The 25,298-nt window shown below is 20.7% G+C and overlaps 2 protein-coding genes across 2 annotated transcripts; both read left to right on the top strand.

Moving 5' to 3' along the window:
• The first annotated feature begins 9,219 nt into the window (after positions 1-9,219).
• On the top strand, positions 9,220-15,550 carry LOC128958077 (allatostatin-A receptor-like). Its single transcript, XM_054303893.1, has 5 exons — positions 9,220-9,674; positions 12,704-12,827; positions 14,104-14,315; positions 14,383-14,545; positions 15,116-15,550. The coding sequence occupies exons 1-5, from the start codon at positions 9,220-9,222 to the stop codon at positions 15,548-15,550; spliced, it is 1,389 nt and encodes a 462-aa protein (XP_054159868.1).
• Positions 15,551-19,860: 4,310 nt separating this feature from the next.
• On the top strand, positions 19,861-25,042 carry LOC128958417 (catalase-like). The gene is made up of 6 exons (XM_054304268.1): positions 19,861-20,075; positions 23,135-23,828; positions 23,889-24,028; positions 24,088-24,278; positions 24,344-24,755; positions 24,829-25,042. The coding sequence occupies exons 1-6, from the start codon at positions 20,007-20,009 to the stop codon at positions 24,841-24,843; spliced, it is 1,521 nt and encodes a 506-aa protein (XP_054160243.1). The 5' UTR covers positions 19,861-20,006; the 3' UTR covers positions 24,844-25,042.
• Positions 25,043-25,298: the final 256 nt, after the last annotated feature.

Raw genomic sequence — 25,298 nt, 5'->3', positions numbered from 1 at the left:
TAAATATTTCTGATAATTACATTTGAAAGTGACATTTAGTGTTACTATAAAACTGTTATAAAGACAGATAAATAAACAGATAATATACATACAAAAGTGACACAAAGTTTTACAGATTTCATAAAAATTAATTAATTATATTTTTATAAATTAAAAATATTCTAATGTATAGATTATATTATAGTATTAATATAATACTATTTTAAAAAATAAACTTTGAATTGTGTAGAAATAAATAATCTTTATAGTATTCATAACAATAACAAATTATGTATTAAAACATTTTACTTAAATATCAAACCAAAGCACTAATAAATATAAATTAAACATTTACTAAATTAATTGGAAAAAAAGATTTAATAAAATTGGTCACAATTTCTCATAGGATTTATAATACGAAAAGTTTTGAACTAAAAAATCCTAATTAAATGTATGAACACGCATGCGATCACTAATACAGTACCAATATTTTAGACCTAAAACTGTATATTTAGAGTTTATTTTGTTGAAACTACTCTATCTATCAGTTTATGTTTACTATAGTACTGACTCTACACTTCAATATATAGGCAAACAATAGATGCATTTCTATTAGCATCTTTGGTATATAAATATATATATATATATATATATATATGTATTGATATATTTATCATCTTATTATTAAATATTTGATTTTTCAATTTACATATCTATATTATAATTCTGTAAACTTATTAATAAAATATTATTGTAACGGCTGTTATAAATTAATGATTAAATTTTTCATATTAACTTAATATTATTGCAAAAGTTTATATAAATGCCATTAAACAATTGACTTCGTAATGTAAGTTAATATTTTAAAAATATTTTACAACATATTTGATAAAACTTATAATTATTATATGTTACTGTTATAAATCACTGTAAATCATATATAAAACATAAAATATAAGACATTTAAATTGTAATTTATCTTGTATTATAGTTTATACAATTTGAAATTTATTACAATGTATTATACTCTGTTAAAAAAATTATAAAAATAAGATTGAGCTACTAAAATTTTTTAATTTAAAATCTAAATACAATGTAATATAATTACTCACAATATGTGACACAAATGATTCTTGCTTTTAAATTAATACAATAATTGTGTCCAATATAAATATATATATATATAATAAATAATTGGTTATCTTCAATAAATTAGTCACTATTTAATAAATAAAATTTTAGTATACTTTATTTTATCTATAATAATTCAATAAAATTAACTACTATTTATATTTTCATTAAATCTTATGAAATACTATATAACTAATTAAGTTAAAATAATAATATATTTGTTGTATTAAATAGTATAAAAGTTATTGATTTAATATTAAATTTAATTAATTTTACTATATTAACTATATTAACTATGATAAATATTAATAATTAAAAAGTATTTTTTGTCGTGATAAAAATAAAAACACTGTGATTATATTAAAATTATACAGTTTAACTATTATATACAGTATTATAGGGTATTGTCAATCAAATTTAAAGTTTGGTAATTTTTAAATAAGTGATTTTAAATTGTGCAAAAATTAATGATTTTGTTTATCTCATAGTAGTTAATAATAACTATGCCATTAAAATTAGCATAGTATTGAGATTAGTATTAATATTTTTACTACAGTATTATTACAGTATACCAGTAGTATGTTTGCTTTGGCGTGGTTCACATATTACGTTCGCACTTTTTAAGAAATCTAGACCCCTCCCTTCCCTATGTTCGCAATTGTTCGCATGTAATCATTTAAAAAATTACGTTCGCATGTCCTTAACTGCTACCCCCTCACCCACAAGAAATAAAATATCTAAATGCGAACGTTCTTAAAGTCTCTACCCCTCCCCCTCGTTCGCAAAAGTTTGCTTTGGCTAACCCCCCTCCCCTCAAGTGCGAACGTAATATGTGAACTACGCCTTTACTTGCATATAGCAACAAATATTTGAATAATACCAGAATGTTAATAATTGTATATTTTAGTATATTTTTAATATTTCCACAATTAAAAAAATAAAATGTAAAAATAATACTGTTTATATTAAGTTATCATATTTTTAACTTAACTTATATTATTGTTATACTTTTATTCTATTTATTATCTTTTTATTATCGTTTTTATCGCATTTATTATAAGTAGTGATACTATTTATAAAAAATGGGTAAATTATATAAAAGCTTACTTATAAACACTAAGTAACTCACGAATCACTATATCAGCAAATATTGTATTACTATTGAGACTTATTGTTAATCTTACATTAGAAACGTTTGTATGAACTGTAATTGAATTCAATTTAGTTTTTATTGTATTTATAATTAAGTTATTTTCTGAAATAGCTCTTCCAATAAATATGTTAATATTTACTATTATAATAATAATAGTTGTAATCAATGGTAATAACAATAGAATTAATTTCTTTTAAGTTTAGATTTGATATTTTTATGATTAGATTTCATACATTTAGTCTCTATAAGCAACTATAGACTCCACCAACTCTTATAACACCCACTATTAATTAATTTATTACTTTTACATTCTGTAGACCTATACCTAAACCAATAATATTAAGTAATCAATTAAACATCCGTTTAGGGGTGATTAACATATTACGTTCGCACATTATAAGAAATCTAGACCCCTTTCTTCCCCTATATTAGCAAATGTAATCATTAAAAAATACGTTCGTATGTCCCTAACATCTAACACCCCACCTCTAAAAAATAAAATAAAATATTTCATTCATGTTATAATTCAGTTCTCAATATAAATCAGTTATAATTGCAATTTTATTTTAAAAGCTTTAAGTGATGATTCACATAAAACGTTCTCAAAGTCTCTACCCCTCCCCCTCGTTTGCAAAAGTTTGCTCTGGTCGACACCCCTTCACCCAAATGCGAACATAATATGTTAATCATCCCTTAAAGCTTTTAAAATAAAATTGCTGACTTATATTATGAATAAAATAATATTGTCATTTAAATTTAAATTTTTTAATACTGTAGTTATTATATTTTTTAGCAATTTTAATTGTAAATATTTAAATGTTATATATGTATATATTTGTAAAAAACAAGATAAAAATGATATATCAATATTTGTAAAAATAATAGGTATTAAAATATTATTAGTATAGAATTTATACTATAATAATAATAAATATAAATGTTTTATATTGATGAGTAAAAGTAAAATGAAAATAACTGAGTAAACAATTATATTTTTATCTGTATTATATAAATTATTGACATAAATTGGACAAATATACTGTATATAAAAATAACCAATAAATATCAAATTGGTTATTGAAATTATTACAATTTTCTATTTTAATAAGAATATTTGGGCTATAACTCTATATTTAAAAATATTTTTAGGCAACAAAATATGAGATAAATTAATGTAATAAAAATAATAATACAAAAATATTAATAAATACAGTGGTGTTATTAAATTTACACAATTTGTAAACCATTGTAAACCACATTTACTATATACTGGTATATTATACTATAGTATAAATATACTCTAATTAGTTTGTAATTAGTAACTGGAAAATACTTAATTTTTGATTTGCAAACTCTAACACTAAAAACTAAATTTATTTTTTGACATAAGAGATAACAAATTAGTCTTCAAGGATATTAACTCGTATTTGTCTCACTCTAGTCATTCAAATTAAATAAAATAGTCCTCCAATAGAGTATGTAATACACACAATGCATACACAATAAAACATTAGACAAAAAAATTATTTACTTGTCGTCAATCAGTTTATCAGTTTGTTTAGTATATGTGTTACGGAAATGGCTTTTAACGAACTGGTAGTCCATCTAAACTCGTGATTATATTTTTATACGAATGTAATATAAAGTGTAACTACTTTTAACATTGAAGGCAATCCTCGATATAATTTTCTGGTGATATAAGACAAGAATATATTACATTATATTTGGCTCAAAGAGTTACTAAGATATTGTGAAAAAATTTGCTGATAAAAGCTATTGAAATAAAATGTAGCGAAAGTAATGTTTTCCATATAATCTCAAATATTGTTAACTGTTATAAAAGTGATGTTTCAATATTGTTTAGGTTAGCCCTTATATACCGGTTCTATGACTCTATGACTTAACATCTCAATAGCAAAATAGGATTTCTTGTCATTTCTCATAATAAAAGACTTTTTCATCAAAACGAGTGACCAATGAATAAGGGAAAGGAATGGATAACTCATTGGGGAGTTTGTTATACAAAGTATTATACATTATATCTCTATATATGACTTATATTTATATACTTTCTATGAAAACCAAATAAGGGATGACTTATTAAAAAATAAAATAAAATATTTTGTGAGTTGAATGTATAGTTGAAAATATGAAAACATTTTGACAATTTTTTGCAGGTTTTTCCGATAATATGAGTGTTTTTTATATTTGTTCAACAAATTAAAAAGATTGTCACCAAAAATGATAAATAAAAATACATTAATAGAAATATTTTAAATGCTTTGTTATATTGTTAATAAAATCAGACTATAAATCTAATTATACTGATATTATAGTATCATTATTTTTTTGGTGATGAAGTCCAGTGTATAAATCATAATTAAATTTATTTTTGGTTACATTGTTTGTCACAAACACGAGTCATTTAATGTGAAATTGCATTTGTATTGAACTACATAACCAGTTATACAGTTATATTGTCAACAGTTATATCAAATACAATAGAATTAACTAATATTAATGCATTCATCATCTGTTAAGTAGTGCACTGTTTGTCTAATGTGACAACAATTGTGACCTATAATTGAAATACAAGAAGTATTTCATATAAATATTTAAGACAAAAGACTGATATTTTGTATTTGAATTTGATATCAGACTGGAGTCATATAACTGTAATGATAATTGACACCAAACTATACTCACAATATTTACATACAATACTATCCTTTCATTTTCCACTTATTTATCATTTGAAATGATTGAATTATATTATATAAAATTTAGTCAATAATCCACAATAAAAATACATGAATTTTTGTAATGATTTGCAATGACTGCAATAATGAAATGTATTGTATATTAATATACAGATAATTTAATATATAATTTAAATAAATACATTTTAACTTTTTTGTATTAAAGTTTCAGGTAGTATATATAGTATATACAGTAAATTACTGTATACTGTATGCTAATTTTAAATTTAATGTACTGTTAAGTCTATGACTATCAGTGCAACGTTAGTATAGAAATACTGTACTATATTGTAGTTTCCACTTATGTTAACATTACATAATTGTTGTCTAAGTCAGTTAAACTTACAATTTTTATATAAAATATTAAAAACTAATTTTATGTAACTTTACTTATTATATCTAATTAATATTTATATGATACAATGTGTTATGTAATAATGTCAAATAATAACATCTACAGTACTTAAGCCGTGTCACTCTATGAGATGAGATGGTCACTAATCATAAGACTTAATTAATGTCTAAACCAATTGACCCAACTGTCCCATTAATGACTATCCTATTAATATAAAAACTATCAATATTTTCAATGTTGCCAACGACTTCCCAATTAAAAAATTTATGTTAAAGTAATTATATTGATATGTTGTTTATACCAATATAAATCAAATGAAAATCAATAGTTAATCTAATATCGTAACTGAAAAATATAAAAACATAATATTATATTTGTTGACTAATCTTATAAGAAAATTAAATAAAAATATTTAATACTTTTATAAAAAATTTTATATAAGTCATGCGTTTAATACTACAATAATATACTCTATTATCAATTTAAACTCATATTATCTTTAAAAAAAGACGTTTACTAAAAAATTTAATATTTGTTTTTATTGCTATAATGTTATACCAAATATTGTAGTGTTTATGTGATACAATCAAATGAGTGGTAAAATTTTAATATTGTTTTGTTGATATAAAACATCAAAATACCATACAATACAGTATTATTAATGTAATTGTAGTTTTCTGTATATTTAAATAGTAAATACAATATTATATTAAAATTATAAAATATAATAAAATCTTGTAATAATGCTATGATATGATGCAAAAATGAAAATATAATATAATCCTATCTGAAGTTTTCATAATAATTGCTAAGCAATTACAAGATTTTGTTTATATAATAAATTATACTTTATTTTCAACATAATTATTAGTTTAATAAGTGATTATATGTTTATAAAATATTTTAAATATCTCAATTTGTATAAAGTATAGAAAATACAGTATAATATACGGTAGTAATTTGCAAAAATAAAACACTATATTATAATATACTGTATCTTATACTGTAAATATTAGTGTAACACTACTGTAATGTATAACAATATTTACATATAATTTAAACCAGTCATTGAAAACTAACTTTAAAAATTTAAATTGTAAATATAAACTATACAAATTAAATGAGTAAATAAGTATGAGTTTTTTGATATAAATTTTCCAGTCCAGAGAAAATTCCCTAATATTTCCTTAAATTCCCGAATATTCCCATGTAAATTCAGGAAAATTCCCATAAGTTCCCGTATAAATTCCCAGGAAAATAAGTAAAATTTCCAAAAATATAAAAAAATTAAAAATTAATAAAAACTTAATAAAAACTTAAATTTTAACAAAAAATAAAATAATTGTGTATTTTAGATAAAATAGTTGATAAAAGCATTAATGAGTTTTTTAGTATTTAAGTAATTTTTAAATTTTAAAATAATTAATTTTTTAAATAATATTTAATACTTATAGTTATAGGTATATATTTTTTGATTTTTAATGTTTTTTTATACAAATACTGACTGAATACTAATTATTTAACTCAATTTTCGTTAAAGTTTTATTTATATTAATTATAAAATTGAAAATATTTTCAAATTTTTTATATAAAATTTTAAAAATTATAAAAAAAACTTTATAATATAAGTATTTATTGTTTTATTAACTTCCTAAACTATCTCAAACTTCTATTTATATTGTAATATGATTATTCTTTTCAACAAATAGGTAATTTTTAATTTTTTAGTTTAATATTTTAATTAAAATTATGTTATTTTTTGATGAGTTTTAACGTTATTTTAACTTTTTTACTTATTTATAATAAATAATTAGATTTATATAAATTTTAAAAACATAAAAACACATACTAAAATAGTTTTAATTAAAATTAAAATTTTTAAAAACAAGAAAATATAAACTTTATAAATAAAACATGAATTAAACTAACAACTAATTTATGTGTATATTATTATAAATTTGATGTTTATTTTTATTTATAATTTTTATTACTATTAACACATATTTTTAATTGATTCAATAAATTTCACATAAATCAATGAATTTAACACATTAATATAAATTTATAACCGTATAATTGGCAATATTAATATATTAAATATTACTTGTATAAGACTGTTAAGATAAAAACCGGAAATTTTGTATCTCCAAAATTTATGTTTTTTATTATCATTATTTTTGTTTATAATTATTTTAAAAATGTTTCATGTCGCTAAAATAGATTTTTTTAGTAAAAAATAATTCATTCACAATTGAAGACAATTATATTAACTTTCATAAATTATTGTACATTTTATTTACACTTTAAATAATGTAAAATATAGTTTCATTGATTTTTAAGGTTTATTTTTGACAGTCTTATGTTAAATGTCTGTATTTGACGACAATTTATTATATATTACACTATAAAATAAAAGTACAATAGTTTTGAAATTTTTATTATAGCAAATATGTACAGTATATAATGTTATTATATGACAAAATGGTAAGTCTATTTAAATATAATTTATAATTTATTTTAATTTATGATAATAATGAAAATTTATACAAATAATAATTTGTAGCTGTCTTTAAATTAGTATTTTATTATTAATAACATACTTTATAATTGTATTAACTTTCTCTTTAAAAATGTAGGTTTTTATATTTTCTATGAATAAAATAAACGTTTATGCTATTGTTTATTTATTTTTAATAAATGATTATTATATAATAAAAATATTTTTTAAAATTATTAGAATTTAAAACTATTTTATACATAAATCATTACTTGTATTCATTGATAATTTCTTAGGTTATTAAATATATTTTGATTGAACTGATTATAATAGATGTGAACTAAGAAGTTAATCACAATATTATCTGTCTTTTAAATAATAAAATAAATCTCTAAGTTATTGAGTAATCAATTGTTTCGATTCATTATTTGATACTTTTATTTACCATTTCTTAGAGAAATATATTTAGTGATTATGGAAACAAAATTTATTGTTATATTTGCTGTGTATTACTCAATAAATACTAAACAATTCATTTTGTAAATGTCTTATATCCTAACTATTATCAATGAATATATGAGTTAAAGTAAAATTTTAATATTTTGTTTTTTAAATAATCAATGACTTATTATAACAAAAATGGTCAAAAACTTTGTGAGAAAATTATTATAGATATGTTTGTAAATTTGAAAAAATAGTAAAATCTTTGGAGCAAAATGTTTTTTTTTTAGAAATTCATCTAAAAGTTAAACTATAATCATCAGAGAAAATGGATCTATTATTATATATGAAATAAAATGTATTGATATTTCTATGACTAATACTTTCTTACTATTTTGGATATGATATACATTTACATTACTTTTATATCTATTATATAAAGCAGATATATATAGATTTATACTGTATTCATATATATTTAGATCTATACTGTATCTGTTGTTACAACGATATTATATAATGACAGCCAACGGCATATAAATGTCATCCGAAAGTACTGTAAATGTTTGAAATACTATATTTATTCTATACTTTATATACATAAAGCACTTTTGTTTTGCTATATTCTACTATATTAAAGAATATGTTGTGTTATATTGTATTTAAAAACAAAATTTATTGCTTTCAGATTTGTTTTCTACATTATGTTTTGTTTATTAAACTTCATAATACTGTATAGTAATATATAAATATTTTTGATTAAAATATATGATGTAAGTTAATATAATATAACTTAATTATTTATATAAATTATTTTATGTTTACGGTGTTATTTATCTTTAAATTATTTTATTGAATTATTTTTATATTTAGTTTTTCAACTGTAGAAAATAATTGAAAAACTATGGAAATATATGAGAATGAGATTATTGTGTGTGACATGAATTTGGACGTCAATTGCAGTGACAAAAGTGCCGACAACTTGACATATTTGGACGGCAATGAGTCCATCTATTTTGGACGTCCATCTGAAATGTTGGAGCCGTGGAATATCAATCCGTACTTCTTTCCAATTTTGATCACTTATATCATTACATTTATTGTCGGCGTCTCTGGAAATATCATTGTCATCAGTGTTATGGCTGGAGATCGGGCCAATCGGTCAGTGACCTCAATATTTTTGGTAAGTCTAGCGGTCGCTGATTTGCTTCTATTGGTTATATGTGCGCCTCTGGATGTGGCACATTATTTTGTCATTCAATGGGACCGGGAGGGCACCATTTGCAAGTTAGCCGCATATGCTGAATGTGTGTCCGCCTTTGCTTCGGTACTCAATTTAGTTGCCGTTAGTTTTGAAAGGTTTGTCTTACCATTTATAACAACGCATTTACATTATGTAATACATTATATCTTATATTTTAAATTATTATTTTTAAAAACTTTATATTTTCTACTATTCTTATATATAATTATAGTACAATTTTATATTAAACATTACAGCAAACAGTATAGGTTTAGAGTAAGTTTATAATCAAATAGACATCTCTAGACTTAGTTATCATTATTTACGTTAAATTTTAATTATTATAAAATAATAATGTATTAAATATTTTAATTATAAATATTGTATCTATTTTTACTGTATACGACTTGAAAGCTGTATTGCACTAACTATGATAAACTAATCCTAAATTATAACTATGTTTTATAATAATTGTAAGTAAATATATTTTATACACTTTGATATAATTTTATTAATTGATTAAAAAAGTTATTCAACAGAATATCTAAATTATGTATTTATAATATTGAATATACTTTATGATACAAAATGTTGTTTATGATACTTATGTTACAATAACCTTATAACTTAGTATACTATAGTACTTAGTAGTATATAATAGAAAATATTATGACATAAAATATTAATTTCTTTAAGTAACTGAATAAACTTTAATATTCTTATATTATTTGTTAAAATTTTAAGTGATAATCTCACAATAGTATAGTGTCAATACTTGTTATAAAATTTTTAAAATAAATATTTTTTATAATTAATACCTATTGAAAATAAAAACTCTTCAAATATTTTTAGCTAAAACTCAATTTTGAAAATTCAAAATTTTTTCTAAAGCATTATTAATTGAAAACCAATTTTTAAAAGATATTTACAAAAATAGCTAAAAAAATAAATAAATTTAAATCTTTATCTAAAAAAAGATATTATAGAAAAATACTGTATTAACGTTTGCTTAGGGATGACATTAAAAAGTGAATTCAATTAGATTAAAGCAAATTATAGTATAACAGATATATTTATATAAATAAAAAAATGAAAAAATTATTTAATAATTATTAATAATTATTTTATAAACTTAGAAATTACAAATATAATAATTGCATTAACATTATTGCTATTTATAATATAAAATATACATTATTTCACATAAAATTAATATTATATTATAAAAACAAAATGTATATCATGTATTTAATTGTATTATATTGATAAATGTCATTTTGAACATCCGATTGTAACCATTTTTTATTTTAATGTAAATTACATAACTTTATATTTTATTCTAATTGTGTTGAAACTATTTTTAAACAGATTTTAAAACGATGTTTTATCAAAAACATATTAAATTTGGAATAATTTTTAATAATATAATTTAATTGAAATTTAATAATCAATATTTATAATATAAGTTGATACAATTTATAATTTATACAGCTTATTTAAAATAAATTTTTATTTAACTAGCATTTTATTTTTAAATTCAGATAAAGTTACAATTGTAAATGTATTGTATTTGTAAACTTAATTTCAAATTTACTACTAATACTAATAAATTTATAAAATCAACATTATGTAATTTGATTTACATAAAAATGCACTATAAATAATAAGACTAATTATATTATTACTAATATTTCTATCATTTTTCTATGTAATCTAATTATAACTTTACTGTCCAACAAACTTTATTGACTTAACCAAATCGATAATGCATTGTGTTTATAGAAATTACCTGAAAATTTTTTAGAAACATTTTCTCCACAATGACTTTACTATAGACACTAAGGAATAATATTAGAAATATTACAAAAATTGTATTCTAATAGTTGTAGTAAATGTTTTAAATTTACTGCTTTCGCAAATTTATTAATTATGAAATAACTTTTGAAACATCAAATTTTTGTAAATATTGTTTATTATGATATAAAATTTATATATAATTTATATAAACATTACTATTTATGTTTACAAAAAATATAATAAATTCTTTATTAAAATTTAAAATATCGATTAATGACATTTTTTAATATTATTTAATATAAGTTTTAATAACTATTTCATACTGAATTTTTAATTTCTAGTTTTGATACACTGTTACTATATATTAGCCACTTAGCAAAATAGATTTATTTTAATATAATTTCTATATAATTTAATTAAAAATAATATGCTACTCGTAAATTTCTATAAATTTTTATATTATAAACATTTACTAAAATATATTTTATACAATATTTTTATTCTAATGGTCCTATTATTTAGAACATTAAGATTTAGTGATATAAATTGAATTCATTTAAATGTTGAAAACATAATAGTTTGCGATTTTATTTGAATGAGTTTTAGTAATTATCCTTTGGGTTCAATAACAAACTTAAATGATTATTATTGTTTTATATTTTTATAATAATCTTTATAGGTTGAAGATATATTTAATAATTTAAGTTTATTATTAGAACTCATACAAAAAAAATTTATTTATTTATAAACAAAACAATGTTTATCAGTAAATCAAATCAAATAATATTTTATACATTGTTTCATAACTTATAATTTATAAGCAAAGAATTGAAAGCTTTTAGTGCATTATTTCTTAAGAGATTAAAGTAATGTCTTTACATATAAATGTTTACAGATATATAGCTCACGTTTCTGACACTATTAAGCGATATAATTAATAAATAAATATATTGCATGATATTTACATTATTTTTATTACAAAAAATATTATTTTTTTTATCTTTACTATTAATGTTTTTTGATTAAGCTTCTAATTATATTAATTCAATTTTTTATATACATAAATTTATATAAACTATATTTTTTATATTTAAAAAAATAAAAAAGTTTTTTGAAAAATATAAATATTTTGAATATGATATTTAGTAGTATATTGGTTGAAAATACATTTAATTATTATTTATATAATAAATGAGACAAAAATAGAAAATGAACAAAAAGTATAAGAATTTAATATTAATTGAATAAAATATATTTTAAATCAAAACTTAAATGAATTTTAAATTTAAATATAACTTTAGATGACTTAAGAAAATGATATGATTTATATTACAATTAAAATTTGCAGATATGTTGTAATTGTATTCCCGATCCGTTCGCGTTCATTGTGCACAATGTCTAACTGTAAGAAAATTATGGTAATTGTATGGATGCTATCATTACTGTTGGCCACTCCAGTCATATTCACTAAGGTTTGATACTATCTATAATTTTAAGATTTAATTTTTATTATAAAGTTATCTTTTATATGAATTTATATTTTAATAATTAATTTTTTAGTATCAGATATAAGTAATTTAAGATATTTTTAGAAAATTAATTATTTTTATTTATTTGAATTATGAATATAAAATAATCTATTTTATTGACAAACGTCTTATTGAATTCAAGTATATGTCTAAAAATGGAAATTTGATTTAGAATTTTATTATTGACTTTAATAATCATATAAATTGATATTATTATTATTATTATTATTATTATTATTATTATTATTATTCAAATATTATAATATTTGTCAATATTTTAAGATTAATACAGTAAACACTTTAAAAGTTTTTAATTTAAAGTAATGTTGTAATTTTAACGATTTTACTCAATAATATAACAATAAAAAATATAATTAGAAAAAATACTAAGCTAATGTAAGTTAATGAAAAAGTAAATTACATTATATAAAATATCATAGTTATATACAATATGTAGTACATAGTCATTAAATTGTTATCGTAAATTACTTTTGATAAAAAGTATTTAATTAATATTATAATTGTCTGAAAAGTTTTTAAGCAATAATATGGTTTATATAATATAAATTTATATTGTTTGTATGTAACTATTATAATATACTGTATTATAGTAAAGCATATTATATAAATATCAATAAATCAAATTTATAATTCTAATATAACTAATATATATTTTAATATAAATAAGATTTAGTAAATTATGTTATAATTAATTATAAGATTATATATATAATCTTTATTAATACTTTCAGTATATGTAATCTCTAAATAGTCAGTCAGTCATTTGACAGACATTAGCACTGTTGCACTGTTGAACACCAATTGGGATCAATTGTTTAGTGTTAACCATTGATTTTTAATATACGGTTGATTTATAAAGTGTTGAATTGAGAAATATCTGTTGCTTTGTTACATAAATAGTATTTTCTAACTAAAATTGACTGCAATATTGATGTTCAGGCATTGTATCAAATGTGAATAAAATTGTGTCAAAAGATTAATTGATAGATAGCTTTAGGAAAATATTGATTAATACAACATTTATTTTGCAGACACAACTGTAAATAATGTATTTTTTGTGTACAACTATTTTCAGTTAATATGTTTTAGCTGTAATTATATAATTGATTTTATATATATTCCGTAATTATAAGTAACTTTAATAAAAGTAAATTAAATTTATGAAAATTAGTTTACTTATGATAGTATCTAATGTTAGAATACAGTGAAGACAACGTTTGCCAATAACCAGACATCAGTGACATTGTATTCTTGTAAAGAATTATACGACTGGAAGGGTTTCTCAGTCAATATCTATCGATTTGTTACTCTCTTTGCTTTGCCATCAGTTGTAATGATTGTATGTTATCTATGGGTTATCATTGAATTATGGATTTCCACCAAAACCATGGATGAGTTAACACATAATCGGTAATATTTGAAACTTAATACATAACTCATTTGAGTTAAAATATAACAATTATTGTTATTTTTATAGTACTGTAGGACAACAAAGCTGTCAATCATTAGAAATTACAAGAAGTGAGTCGAGAGCGAGTATAAGTCATGAACAGATCACTCCTATATATCAGTCGCCCACCAGATATATATTGAGAAGTCATACCAATGATAATAGAGATGTTAAGAGAGCCCGACAACAGGTATGTCTTTTTCAATTTATTTATGTAACCATATATGACATCAAATATAAATTATAGTTTATAGTTATAGTCTATTAAATACTATATTTATACAATTAAATATTTATTAATGAGATTAAAGTTTGAGCCTTCAAGTGACTTTACTGTAACTGTACTAAAATTTTATATTAATTCAAATAATACAGTAATAATAATAATAATAAACAGTAATTCACTGAAGTATAATATTATTTTCACAAAGTTGCTGACTTTAGTTAATACTGTAATAATAATGTTTACGATATTATTAGAAAAAAAGAAAATGTTAGCAATTATTTAACATTTTACTATGCATTGTAACTCTTTATATTTGTTTTTTGATAAATGTTAATTTTATTGAATTTTATTTTATTTAGTATTCAACTCACTAAACATATTGAGTTTATTTTCACAACAAAAAATAATAATGTTTACAATTTAGTTGCAAATTTGATAAAAAGTTCGCAAACTTAGTGTTCATACACAGTACTTATATTATTTATTGATTGAAATAATTAAATTTATGTAATAATTGATAATTTAATGCTTTAGGTGATCAAAATGTTGATTTTAGTGGTACTCTTATTCCTGATATGTTGGGGACCACGACTAGTGATGGAGATTATTATCAAATGTTGTCTCTCTCTTATGATGTTTAATAACCTGACATATATGTTGCGAATAATTTTTTATTTGTCACCATTTGTTCACTCATGTCTTAATCCTATTGTATACGGCTTTATGTCGACTAAGTTTCGGCGCCGAATGTTTCGAGTGTTTGACCGAATTTGCTTTAAAGTTTGCCGAAAAAGCCGGACATCGGCTCAACATAAAAACAAACGTATGTCGACCTCAATGTCTAATTCAAATTCAATGGTTCGCAACTCAAGAATCACATCAACGTATACTTTCTCTTCATTTGGTACTTCACTCTCTTCACCACAAAATAACTTCTTAAGTGTCAGTCAGACATCACTTCATATATAGATTATTCAAATCTATTAACAATTATTATTTGATAGTACTTACAGTTACATTACATGACTTCTGTAACTGAATTTCTAAAATACAATATATTTGTTATTTTATGAATTCCCAGTTTATTAATCATATAAATTGTATTAGTTTTCTATTATATGTATTGTATTTATTTATGTGACTATTTCTTAATTTTTTAAAATCATAATTGTTATACTATATATTCATAAACATAAATTAGATATTAATCAGAGATATAAATTTAATATGTAATTTTATGGTCAAATTAATTAGTAACATATGAATAACAAATGCATATTGAATATAATAAATAATTTAATAAGTTATTTAAGATTTTCGATATTACTAATATATTTTATTTTAACTTTAATTATTTGGTTTATGAATATTCTATGTTCTAAACTAATATACCGGTATATATAATATATACTTAATTTGATACTATATGTAAAAGTTATTTATTAATTTCATATGTTTTATCATATATTGCAAATTTATGCTATATTATTTGTTATTTAAATAACTTATTCTATACATTTATATTAATAATATAATGCTTGTGTGACTTTTTAATATGTAAAAATCGAGTTTATAATTGATTAAAAAATAATTTGTTAAAAATATCTATCTACAATGATGTGTCCATATTATATACTGTAAAACTATTTATAAATATATTACATGATAACAATTATTTTTAAAAATGTATTTCATACACTAAGTATAAAATATTATATCATACTTATGTATTTGTGAATATAACAGTTGATATGATAAAATGATAACTAATATAAACTTATATTTATAAAAATATATTTGTCTTTTATTTATAAATGTAATATTATTTAACTAAAACTAGAATTAAAAATATATAATTTCAATGTTGTATATTTTTATTAAAATTATATGTATTAGAATATAGTTGTTAGAAAAAATAAATGAAAACTAAAAATATTTTTTAACATTATTTTTTAAATTAGTTAAAAGGAGACAAAAAAACATAACATTAGTGACATTGTTTTAAACTAATAAAATTTGATACTTTGTTTCAAAGCTCACAAATATTTTTTGCGGAAAAGTCTTACAATTTGTGTTATATTTTGTAATTTTAAATCATTATCAGTCGCCAGCAATGGTTAACCACAATTGAAATGATATCATTTGATAGAAAACAGAGACAACAATTTAAAAATATATACAATGTTTTTATTTTTTTATTTATTAAATCAGTTTTATTTATATCGAATAAAAATATTGATCGATAGATAACACAAATTAAATATTGAATGTATTCTATTGAAGATATCATAAACTATAAACTTATAAAAAATACAATAAAATAAAATTTACAAATAATTTATATCAAATAAAAAATTTAATTAATATTTTTAAAATAATAATAATTAAATGTACAAAAATAAAAATTTTATATAAAAAACATAAACCGATATTTGAAAGTTGTATAAGAAATGTACATAAATAAGGCTATGAATGAAAAATATCTACTTATGTATTACAATCAGGTTTTTGCTATTTTCTTTGACTTAAATTCAAACTCAAATCAAATGTTTGCTTAAAATGAAAAATGTATAAAAAAAACTTTTAATATTTATATTTTCAATAAATTTTTATTAAAATGTCAACATTTTTTTAAAAAGTAAGTTTGTCAAAAATTTATATTTAATAAACTATGCTATGTATAGTCAACTAAAGAGTTGTAAAATATATGAAAATATAGACTATTTTAATATAGAAAATGTTTTCAACATTAACTTTAAATTTTCAAAATAATCTTTTTATTATAATTTACTTTTATTTTTATACATGTATATTTTAAATAAATAGATTGTCAGCAGAATATAAATATAAAAATATGAAATAAATTAAATTTATTTCAAATTTTATATATATTTAAAAAAAATATATATAGAAATATTAAATATCTTGTTATCTTGATATCTATTAATTTGACTATAATTTATATTTGACTTAATAATATCAGAAATAAATTTATATTTAATAATAAATTAAATAATAAGTAATAAAAATACACATAATTATACTTAAGTTAATAATATAAATATATTATTTTACATCACATCAAAGTTTTGCAATTTTTATTTTATTTTTTGTTCGAAAAGTATTCAATTTTTAGAAAAATGCTGAACACGTGTCTAATCAATCAATTTTACATATAGTTTGTATATTTTAATTTTGTTTGTTTTAAAAATCTACTATAGTTTAAGTAATTCAAAAACAAACTAAAAATAAACTCTTTAATAATTATTGACTATATATATGTAAAATTAAAACCAAAAGTTGTCAGTTAATTGAAATTAAATATTCATTAATTTATGTATGATATAAATCAGGCGGTATCTAATGATTAGACGGTCCCTAATTTAAAATTATTTATATTAAATTTATATTACGTTATAAATTATAATTTCAATTAATATTTTCAACCTTAAATTCAAGTAAAATTTTATATACTAATGTAGAGTAAAGTATAGTAAAATTTTCAACACATTTTGAATTTAGTTTTAGTCATTTACAATATTGTCTAAAAAATTAACCATAAAAATGTATTTTGTTGTAAATCACATTAATGTTAATTTTTTAGTAATATAAATATATTATTTTTATATCTTTGACAAAACTATTATTAAGAATAATAATATTATACTTTAATATTTAAAATATTATAAACTTTTTTGAAATTGTAATATCAAATCCTGTTTTTCTCTTTTATAAAATTGAATGTTTAGTTATACAGTATAATACCTTTTAATGTGTTAACTATCAACTATAGTATAGTTACTATACTATAAATACTGTAATATTACTTTTATTGTTAAACTAATAAAACAAATATATTATTTACTATTGTATTACTAATTAAATATACTATAAGTCACTTTATATGCTTTAATATTGATAAATAACTTGATATTAAAAATTATTTTTTTATTACCAGCAGCGGTACAGTACAGTACAATTTACATATAGTTAGTGATGTACCGATTGCATTGTTCGACAATTATTGCAAAAAAGCTCGATTGCGAAAATCGCAATTGTAATATAGCGCCATCAATAATTTTTTTTTAATTAAGAAGGTTTAAATGGTAAAACAATATGTATAAAAACATAAATTAACTAAATTTATAACAATTTAATTATTTAAACAATAATATTAAAAACTAACGTGTTAGAAATTTTTAAAAATAAGTAAAGAATCTTGATCAATTTAATTAAACAATTTTTTAACGTTGCCAAAGTTAATTTTTATACAATCCCTCATGCGCGCAATTTTACGCAATTTTTCCCAATTGCGGCAATCAAAAACTGAATTGCGTAAAATTACCAACACTACCTACAGTACACACACACACACAGTGAAAACTGTATAATGAAAAGCCTGTATATTATATCAGTTATAAAATGTCTATCTTTTTGTATAAATTTAAATGCCTTTCCTGTCCGATCCCTTAGTTGTCTGACAAATATCACATCTAACTTATGTAACTATAATATTAGCTAAATTTATTGCATAAACTTATATACATTTTATTATCTACTGTACAGTATATGTCTATTTTATTAAATCCCAAATACTACTAACCCTTATCTTATTTCACATCATTTAGTTTTTTAACAAAAAATTATTTTATTATTATTTGATATTATATTTATTTAAAGAGATAGTTAACATTCAAATCAATGGAATCCTATGAGAACCATATTTTTCAAAGTATGTCTCAATCAGAATATTATTAAATAATAATATGTTATGAAATGGCATAAAATGAAACATCAGTTTTTAAATATTGTTTTATTTTTGAATAAATATAATGTGAATGTAATTTATATGCATATAAAATATATAATAAGATTCAATATATTATATCGTATTATAGATCTAAATAATAAAATATTCTTTAAAAATTATATACAGTATTAAAAAATAATGTCATTTATAAAATTGAGATGAAAAGTCAATTTAATAATATTTATAGACAAAAATGTTGTAACAAAAAAATATATACATTTCACTAAATTTGAAAGCTATGATATATTTATGGCATCTATCGATAGAAACAATCAATGGAGATATAAGCTTTGATTATTATAACACAAAAAATGCATACAATTAATGAATAATAAAATGAAAAATGAGTTAAAATAACAAAAAAAATGATTAAAAGTATTAGATTTGAAAAGTTGTTAACTATGCCAATGCATTGATCACATGCGCAATGGTATACATTAGAGACACTTTATAAGTCAAACTCATTATGTTTTGATTGTACAGACATTTAATTATTTTTTTCATTTGCAAAACTTGTTTGACTCGATATTTCAAGTCTCGCCAAAAACTTATTTATAATTATTTTGTTTGACTTTAAAATAGTAGTCGAAAACATTGAATATAAAACTGCAAACAATGGCTTCAAATAGAGATAAAGCAACGGATCAGTTGAAAGACTTTAAAGACAATCCAACAAAAGTTTTGGTGAGTAAAAGTTTGAGCGAAAAAATTGACATTTTTTAGTCACAAAATTTATTATTTCTCTTATATCATAATATATTATTTAAAGTTTATAATTTCAATCATAATTTCAATTAACTAACACTAATTGTTTTATTACATTGTAAACAAAACTATTTGTATTTTTATAACTTGTTGTTTAGTTAGATATTTGTAAAGTTTGTAAATACTGTTATTTACTGTTATTTTAATGTATTATTTATAATGTTTTATATATTATTAAATCATAAGTTTTATTATATTTTATTAATATTGAATCTATTGACAAATGTGTCATCAAATCAATATACACTTGTAATCAGTTATATAATATTAAATAATAGACGTTATCTTTATTTTTGAAATTTATTTTTCTCTATTCAGTACAAATGCATATCAATTATTTTGTTATTATAAATTGTAAAATAATTATTAAATAATATCCTATAGTTTAATGACTTTACATATTTTGACATTCATTTAAATTATTAAAAGTTAGGATTTCCTTAAACATTAAAAACAAATCATATATTAAAAATAATAATTGAATTATAATAGTAAAGTTGTAAAAACAATTCAATATTACAAATAATTCATATTATGACCGGAAAGTTTTACACTTAAAAAGTTATAGAAATTACATTTCCTTTATTTTATCAATATATTAATTATATATCAATTTTTGCTTACTATATTTTAAATTATTCACAATTAGTTTATATAATAATGTAATTTAGTTTATATTAAACTAAATTTAAAGAAAACTACTTATTTAATATCGGAAAATCGATAATAATAATAAAAATTAAAGTACAATATAATGATTTAATATATACAGCATTTTTAAGATTTAAGTCAAGGCTTTAAATAAATATTTAAATTAAAAATGACTAAAAAACAATTGTATTTTATTGAATGTAAATATTTTATTATAATTATATATTATTAATAATTTCAAAATAATGAATTTAAAAAAATGTGTTATAATAGCATGATTATTATTATTTAACAACATTTCATACCAACTTTGCTAAAATTTTATAATGGATAAATTTTTAGTATCTATTCAACAGTATTTCAAATACTTTTTTTGCACTATAATAAATAATTTAATATAGGATATAAAGTGTTATTACTTTTTTTTATTCAAATATGTGTTATTAATATTATAGTACATGGACAATTTAATATTTTTTAGTTAAAAATTATAAAAAATATTGATTTAATATGTTATGAGTACGGATGCTTAGTTATTTTAAATTAACACATTGTCTAACATTTTTTAATTAAAAATATGATATTATTGTAAAATTATTGACACATTTAAGATTATTAGTTACATGTTTATTATATTTATAACATTTATTATGAAATAAAATAATTTTAAATATGTTAATAGATATACAGTATATTTATTGAAAATTATTGTTATTCTGATTTTTGATTTCCTATTTCAGTTTAAATAATAATTAGCGATATAATTATGATATACAGTATTATAAATTGTAAATATTTTAGTCCAAGGATTATACTAACGACTCAATATTAATTATTATTATTGTTATTTATTTTAAACTATTTTGCTTAATAAATATTTAGTTAAATAATTTTAAATTTTTATATAATTTATTAAAATGTCAATAAAATATTTTATTTATTTGTAAAATATATACTTTATATTAGTCTAATACACTGTCTGACTGTAATACTAATGTCTGACCTTATCTTGATTTTCAATTTTCAAATTCATTGAATATCTTTATATTCCTGAATAACAATAATAATTCAATTACTAATCCAAATATAACAGAATTTTTTAAATAAAAAATAACACAATTTTTTAATTTGTCGATCATTTTGATCACATGTTCCTTAATATTATAAATACTTTTTAAACTATTCAGACAATCCTATTCTAATTTTTGATGCGATGACCGAATCTTAAGACGAAATTTTAAAATAAAAAATAATTGAAAAATTCGAGACAAAAACACTTTGAATGATAGAAAGCATTTACAAATAGATTAGAGAAACGGATTGAATAATTGAATTATTATTGTTATTCAGGAATATAAAGATATTCAATGAGTTTTAAAATTGAAAACTCAAGATAAGGTCAGACACTTAATTCAAAATTAAAATGATTTGTAAATTGAATGATAACAGAAAAATAAGGTTTCTTTGCTTTTATTATTGTATAGTATTTATGAATAGAAAATACAGGTATTTAATCATTTATAAAATTAGTTTTATTTTGCTATCACTAATATTTAAGTTTAATATATTTGCATTTAATATGACTAAATTCAAGGTTTGACATATTTTTATTATGATTTCTCTTAAATAATAATTTAATAAAAAATTTATATATATGTTTTTATTTATTTTATTATTTATTTGGTTTTAAATTTATTAGATATTTTATAAGCAAGCAATTTATATATATATATATATTAGTAATTTTATTTTATAAAAATAAGATAAAAACATTTAAAATCTGTCTATACAAAAATATTTATGAGATTGTAATTTTATGTATATTTAGTATTTTTAAATTTTTAGATGAAATGAAATTATTTACTGAATATTTTTACACAATTTGATGTATTTTGCAATTAGATTAAACTATTTATTTATAAAGTACTGTAAAATCATTATTAATTAAAACTTTTAAATCGCTTTTATTTAATGTAAAATATAATTTTTGTATTAAAAATCAATATATCTATAATACATATAATCATATTATATGGTCTTTGTTTGCAATATTCAATATAAATTCTTAATAGGAGTCAATGTATTCAATATTTGACATTACATTTAACATTGAGAGACGATTTATGTCTAGACTTTTCAAAACGTGAAACTCTTTACTTTTTATTTAACTATTTTGACCGAAATTATATTTTATCGCATATTTACACCAAAAAAATTCTTTTCACTAATAAAATAAACGAATTTTGCATTTAATTAAGTTTTTAAATATTGAAATTTAAAAAAGTTTACAATTATAAAAGTGTAAATTAAATTTATGTATATTATAGGATAACGTGACGACCAAATTTGGTTGTCCTATCGGCGATAAGACAAACACATTGACTATTGGTCCGCGCGGACCAGTTTTACTTCAAGATGTACAATATATTGAAGAGTTGGCCAGTTTTGATAGAGAGCGTATTCCCGAGCGTGTGGTTCACGCCAAAGGTGCCGGTGCTTTCGGTTATTTTGAGGTCACTAAACCCGATATTACAAAGTACTGTAAGGCCAAAGTGTTTGACACCGTCGGTAAAAAGACTCCTTTGGCCATTCGATTCTCGACAGTTGGCGGCGAATCGGGTTCAGCTGATACAGCTCGTGATCCCCGAGGATTTGCTGTCAAGATTTATACTGAAGAAGGGAACTGGGATTTAGTGGGCAATAATACTCCGATATTCTTTATTAGGGACCCAATACTGTTTCCCTCATTTATTCACACACAGAAACGCAATCCACAAACACATCTTAAGGATCCCGATATGTTTTGGGATTTTATATCACTTCGACCCGAGACTACACATCAGGTTTCGTTTCTCTTTTCAGACCGAGGAATACCTGATGGATATAGACATATGAATGGCTATGGATCGCATACTTTCAAATTGGTTAATAACAAAGAAGAAGCTGTCTATACAAAGTTTCACTGGCGGGTGGATCAGGGCATCAAAAATTTGGACACAACAAAAGCCGCACAATTATCTGGTTGGATAAAAATTGATTGTAATGTTGTCTTATTTGATTAACCGATAATTTTACATTTAGGTGATGATCCGGATTATTCAATTCGTGATTTATATAACGCGATTGAAAACAAGAACTACCCGACCTGGACATTGAAAATACAAGTGATGACCTATGAACAGGCAAAGACTTGGCGATTCAATCCGTTTGATTTGACTAAAGTATTAAAGCAAACATTTGTGTTTATTTTATATAATGATAAACTGATTCCCGAATAAAGGTATGGCCCCATAAGGACTTCCCATTGATTGAAGTCGGAAAAATGGTACTTAACAGGAATCCTAGCAATTACTTTGCCGAAGTGGAACAGATGGCATTTGAACCGTCAAATTTGATCCCAGGTATCGAGGCATCACCCGATAAGATGCTTCAGGGAAGACTGTTTTCTTATGCCGACACTCATAGACACCGGTAATTTGGTTATTAATAACTATAAAATTATCAATATTTTAACAATTGTTTTTATATCACAACAGATTGGGTGCTAACTATAACCAGATGCCAGTGAACCGACCTAAGTGTCCAGTGATGCATCCAACTGAAAGGGATGGACCGTATTGTTATGACGACAATCAGGGCAATCTACCGAACTACTGGCCAAATTCATTTATGACCAGTAAATGCAATCCTAAATACAAGGAAAGTCGTGACACTAACGTTACCGGAGATATCGATCGCTTTGATTCATCCAATGACGATAACTTCGAACAGGTGACCGATTTCTGGACTAAAGTGTTGACCGCTGATGAACGCGAACGTCTGGCCAACAATATTGGCGGTCATTTGGTTAGCGCTCAACCGTTTATTCAGGAACGGACTATCAGTAACTTCGAGAAAGTTCATCCAGAGTTTGGAGAAAAAATAAGATTAGCCATAAAGAAAGTCAAGGTTTGTTTGTTTGTTTGATTTTTATTATCTTTTATGACTTAACAACTAATTTATGTTTTCTTTCACTACTTAGAGCGCAAACCTTTAAATTCAAGGCTTTTGATGGCTAATAGATATGATATTAAACGAATTATTTCAAGTTTTTAAAATTTAATTACATTCAAAATTTTTCTATAATTCCGTAATTGCTATATATTTTTGTTTTGTTTTAAAATTATAATTTAATTACAATATTTTGTTTTGATTATTTTTAATACTTTTCTATATATTAGTATATACTATATACTACCATTATTATTATTATTACTATATGGATATATTACCGTATAATTTACTTTATCTATCTACTGTATTTTGATTAATAAAATTTATTGATTTTAAAATAATTAAAAATTATATTATATTCATTTGTAATTTTTATGATTATATTAATAATTAATAAATTTTTATTATTTTTAACGTTTTTTTATTTCTAAATGACCCACAATTTTATAGAAAAATAGAGTATTCAAATTAAAAAAGTTTTTTTTATATTTAATAATA

Source organism: Oppia nitens, unplaced genomic scaffold (assembly GCF_028296485.1).
Source record: "Oppia nitens isolate AA-2021 unplaced genomic scaffold, nextdenovo-longstitch-racon4-pilon3 scaffold3_pilon_pilon_pilon, whole genome shotgun sequence".
Lineage (NCBI taxonomy): Eukaryota > Metazoa > Arthropoda > Arachnida > Sarcoptiformes > Oppiidae > Oppia > Oppia nitens.
The sequence above is the reverse complement of the archived record's forward strand: the minus strand, read 5'-3'. Positions and strand labels throughout refer to the sequence as shown.

Coding starts and splice junctions, on each gene's coding strand:
- LOC128958077 (XM_054303893.1), top strand. CDS start 9,220: ATGGAAATATATGAGAATGAGATTATTGTGTGTGACATGAATTTGGAC. Junction 12,828..14,103: donor CTCCAGTCATATTCACTAAG/GTTTGATACTAT, acceptor ATCTAATGTTAG/AATACAGTGAAGACAACGTT. Junction 14,546..15,115: donor TTAAGAGAGCCCGACAACAG/GTATGTCTTTTT, acceptor TTAATGCTTTAG/GTGATCAAAATGTTGATTTT.
- LOC128958417 (XM_054304268.1), top strand. CDS start 20,007: ATGGCTTCAAATAGAGATAAAGCAACGGATCAGTTGAAAGACTTTAAA. Junction 23,829..23,888: donor AAAAGCCGCACAATTATCTG/GTTGGATAAAAA, acceptor TTTTACATTTAG/GTGATGATCCGGATTATTCA. Junction 24,279..24,343: donor GCCGACACTCATAGACACCG/GTAATTTGGTTA, acceptor ATATCACAACAG/ATTGGGTGCTAACTATAACC.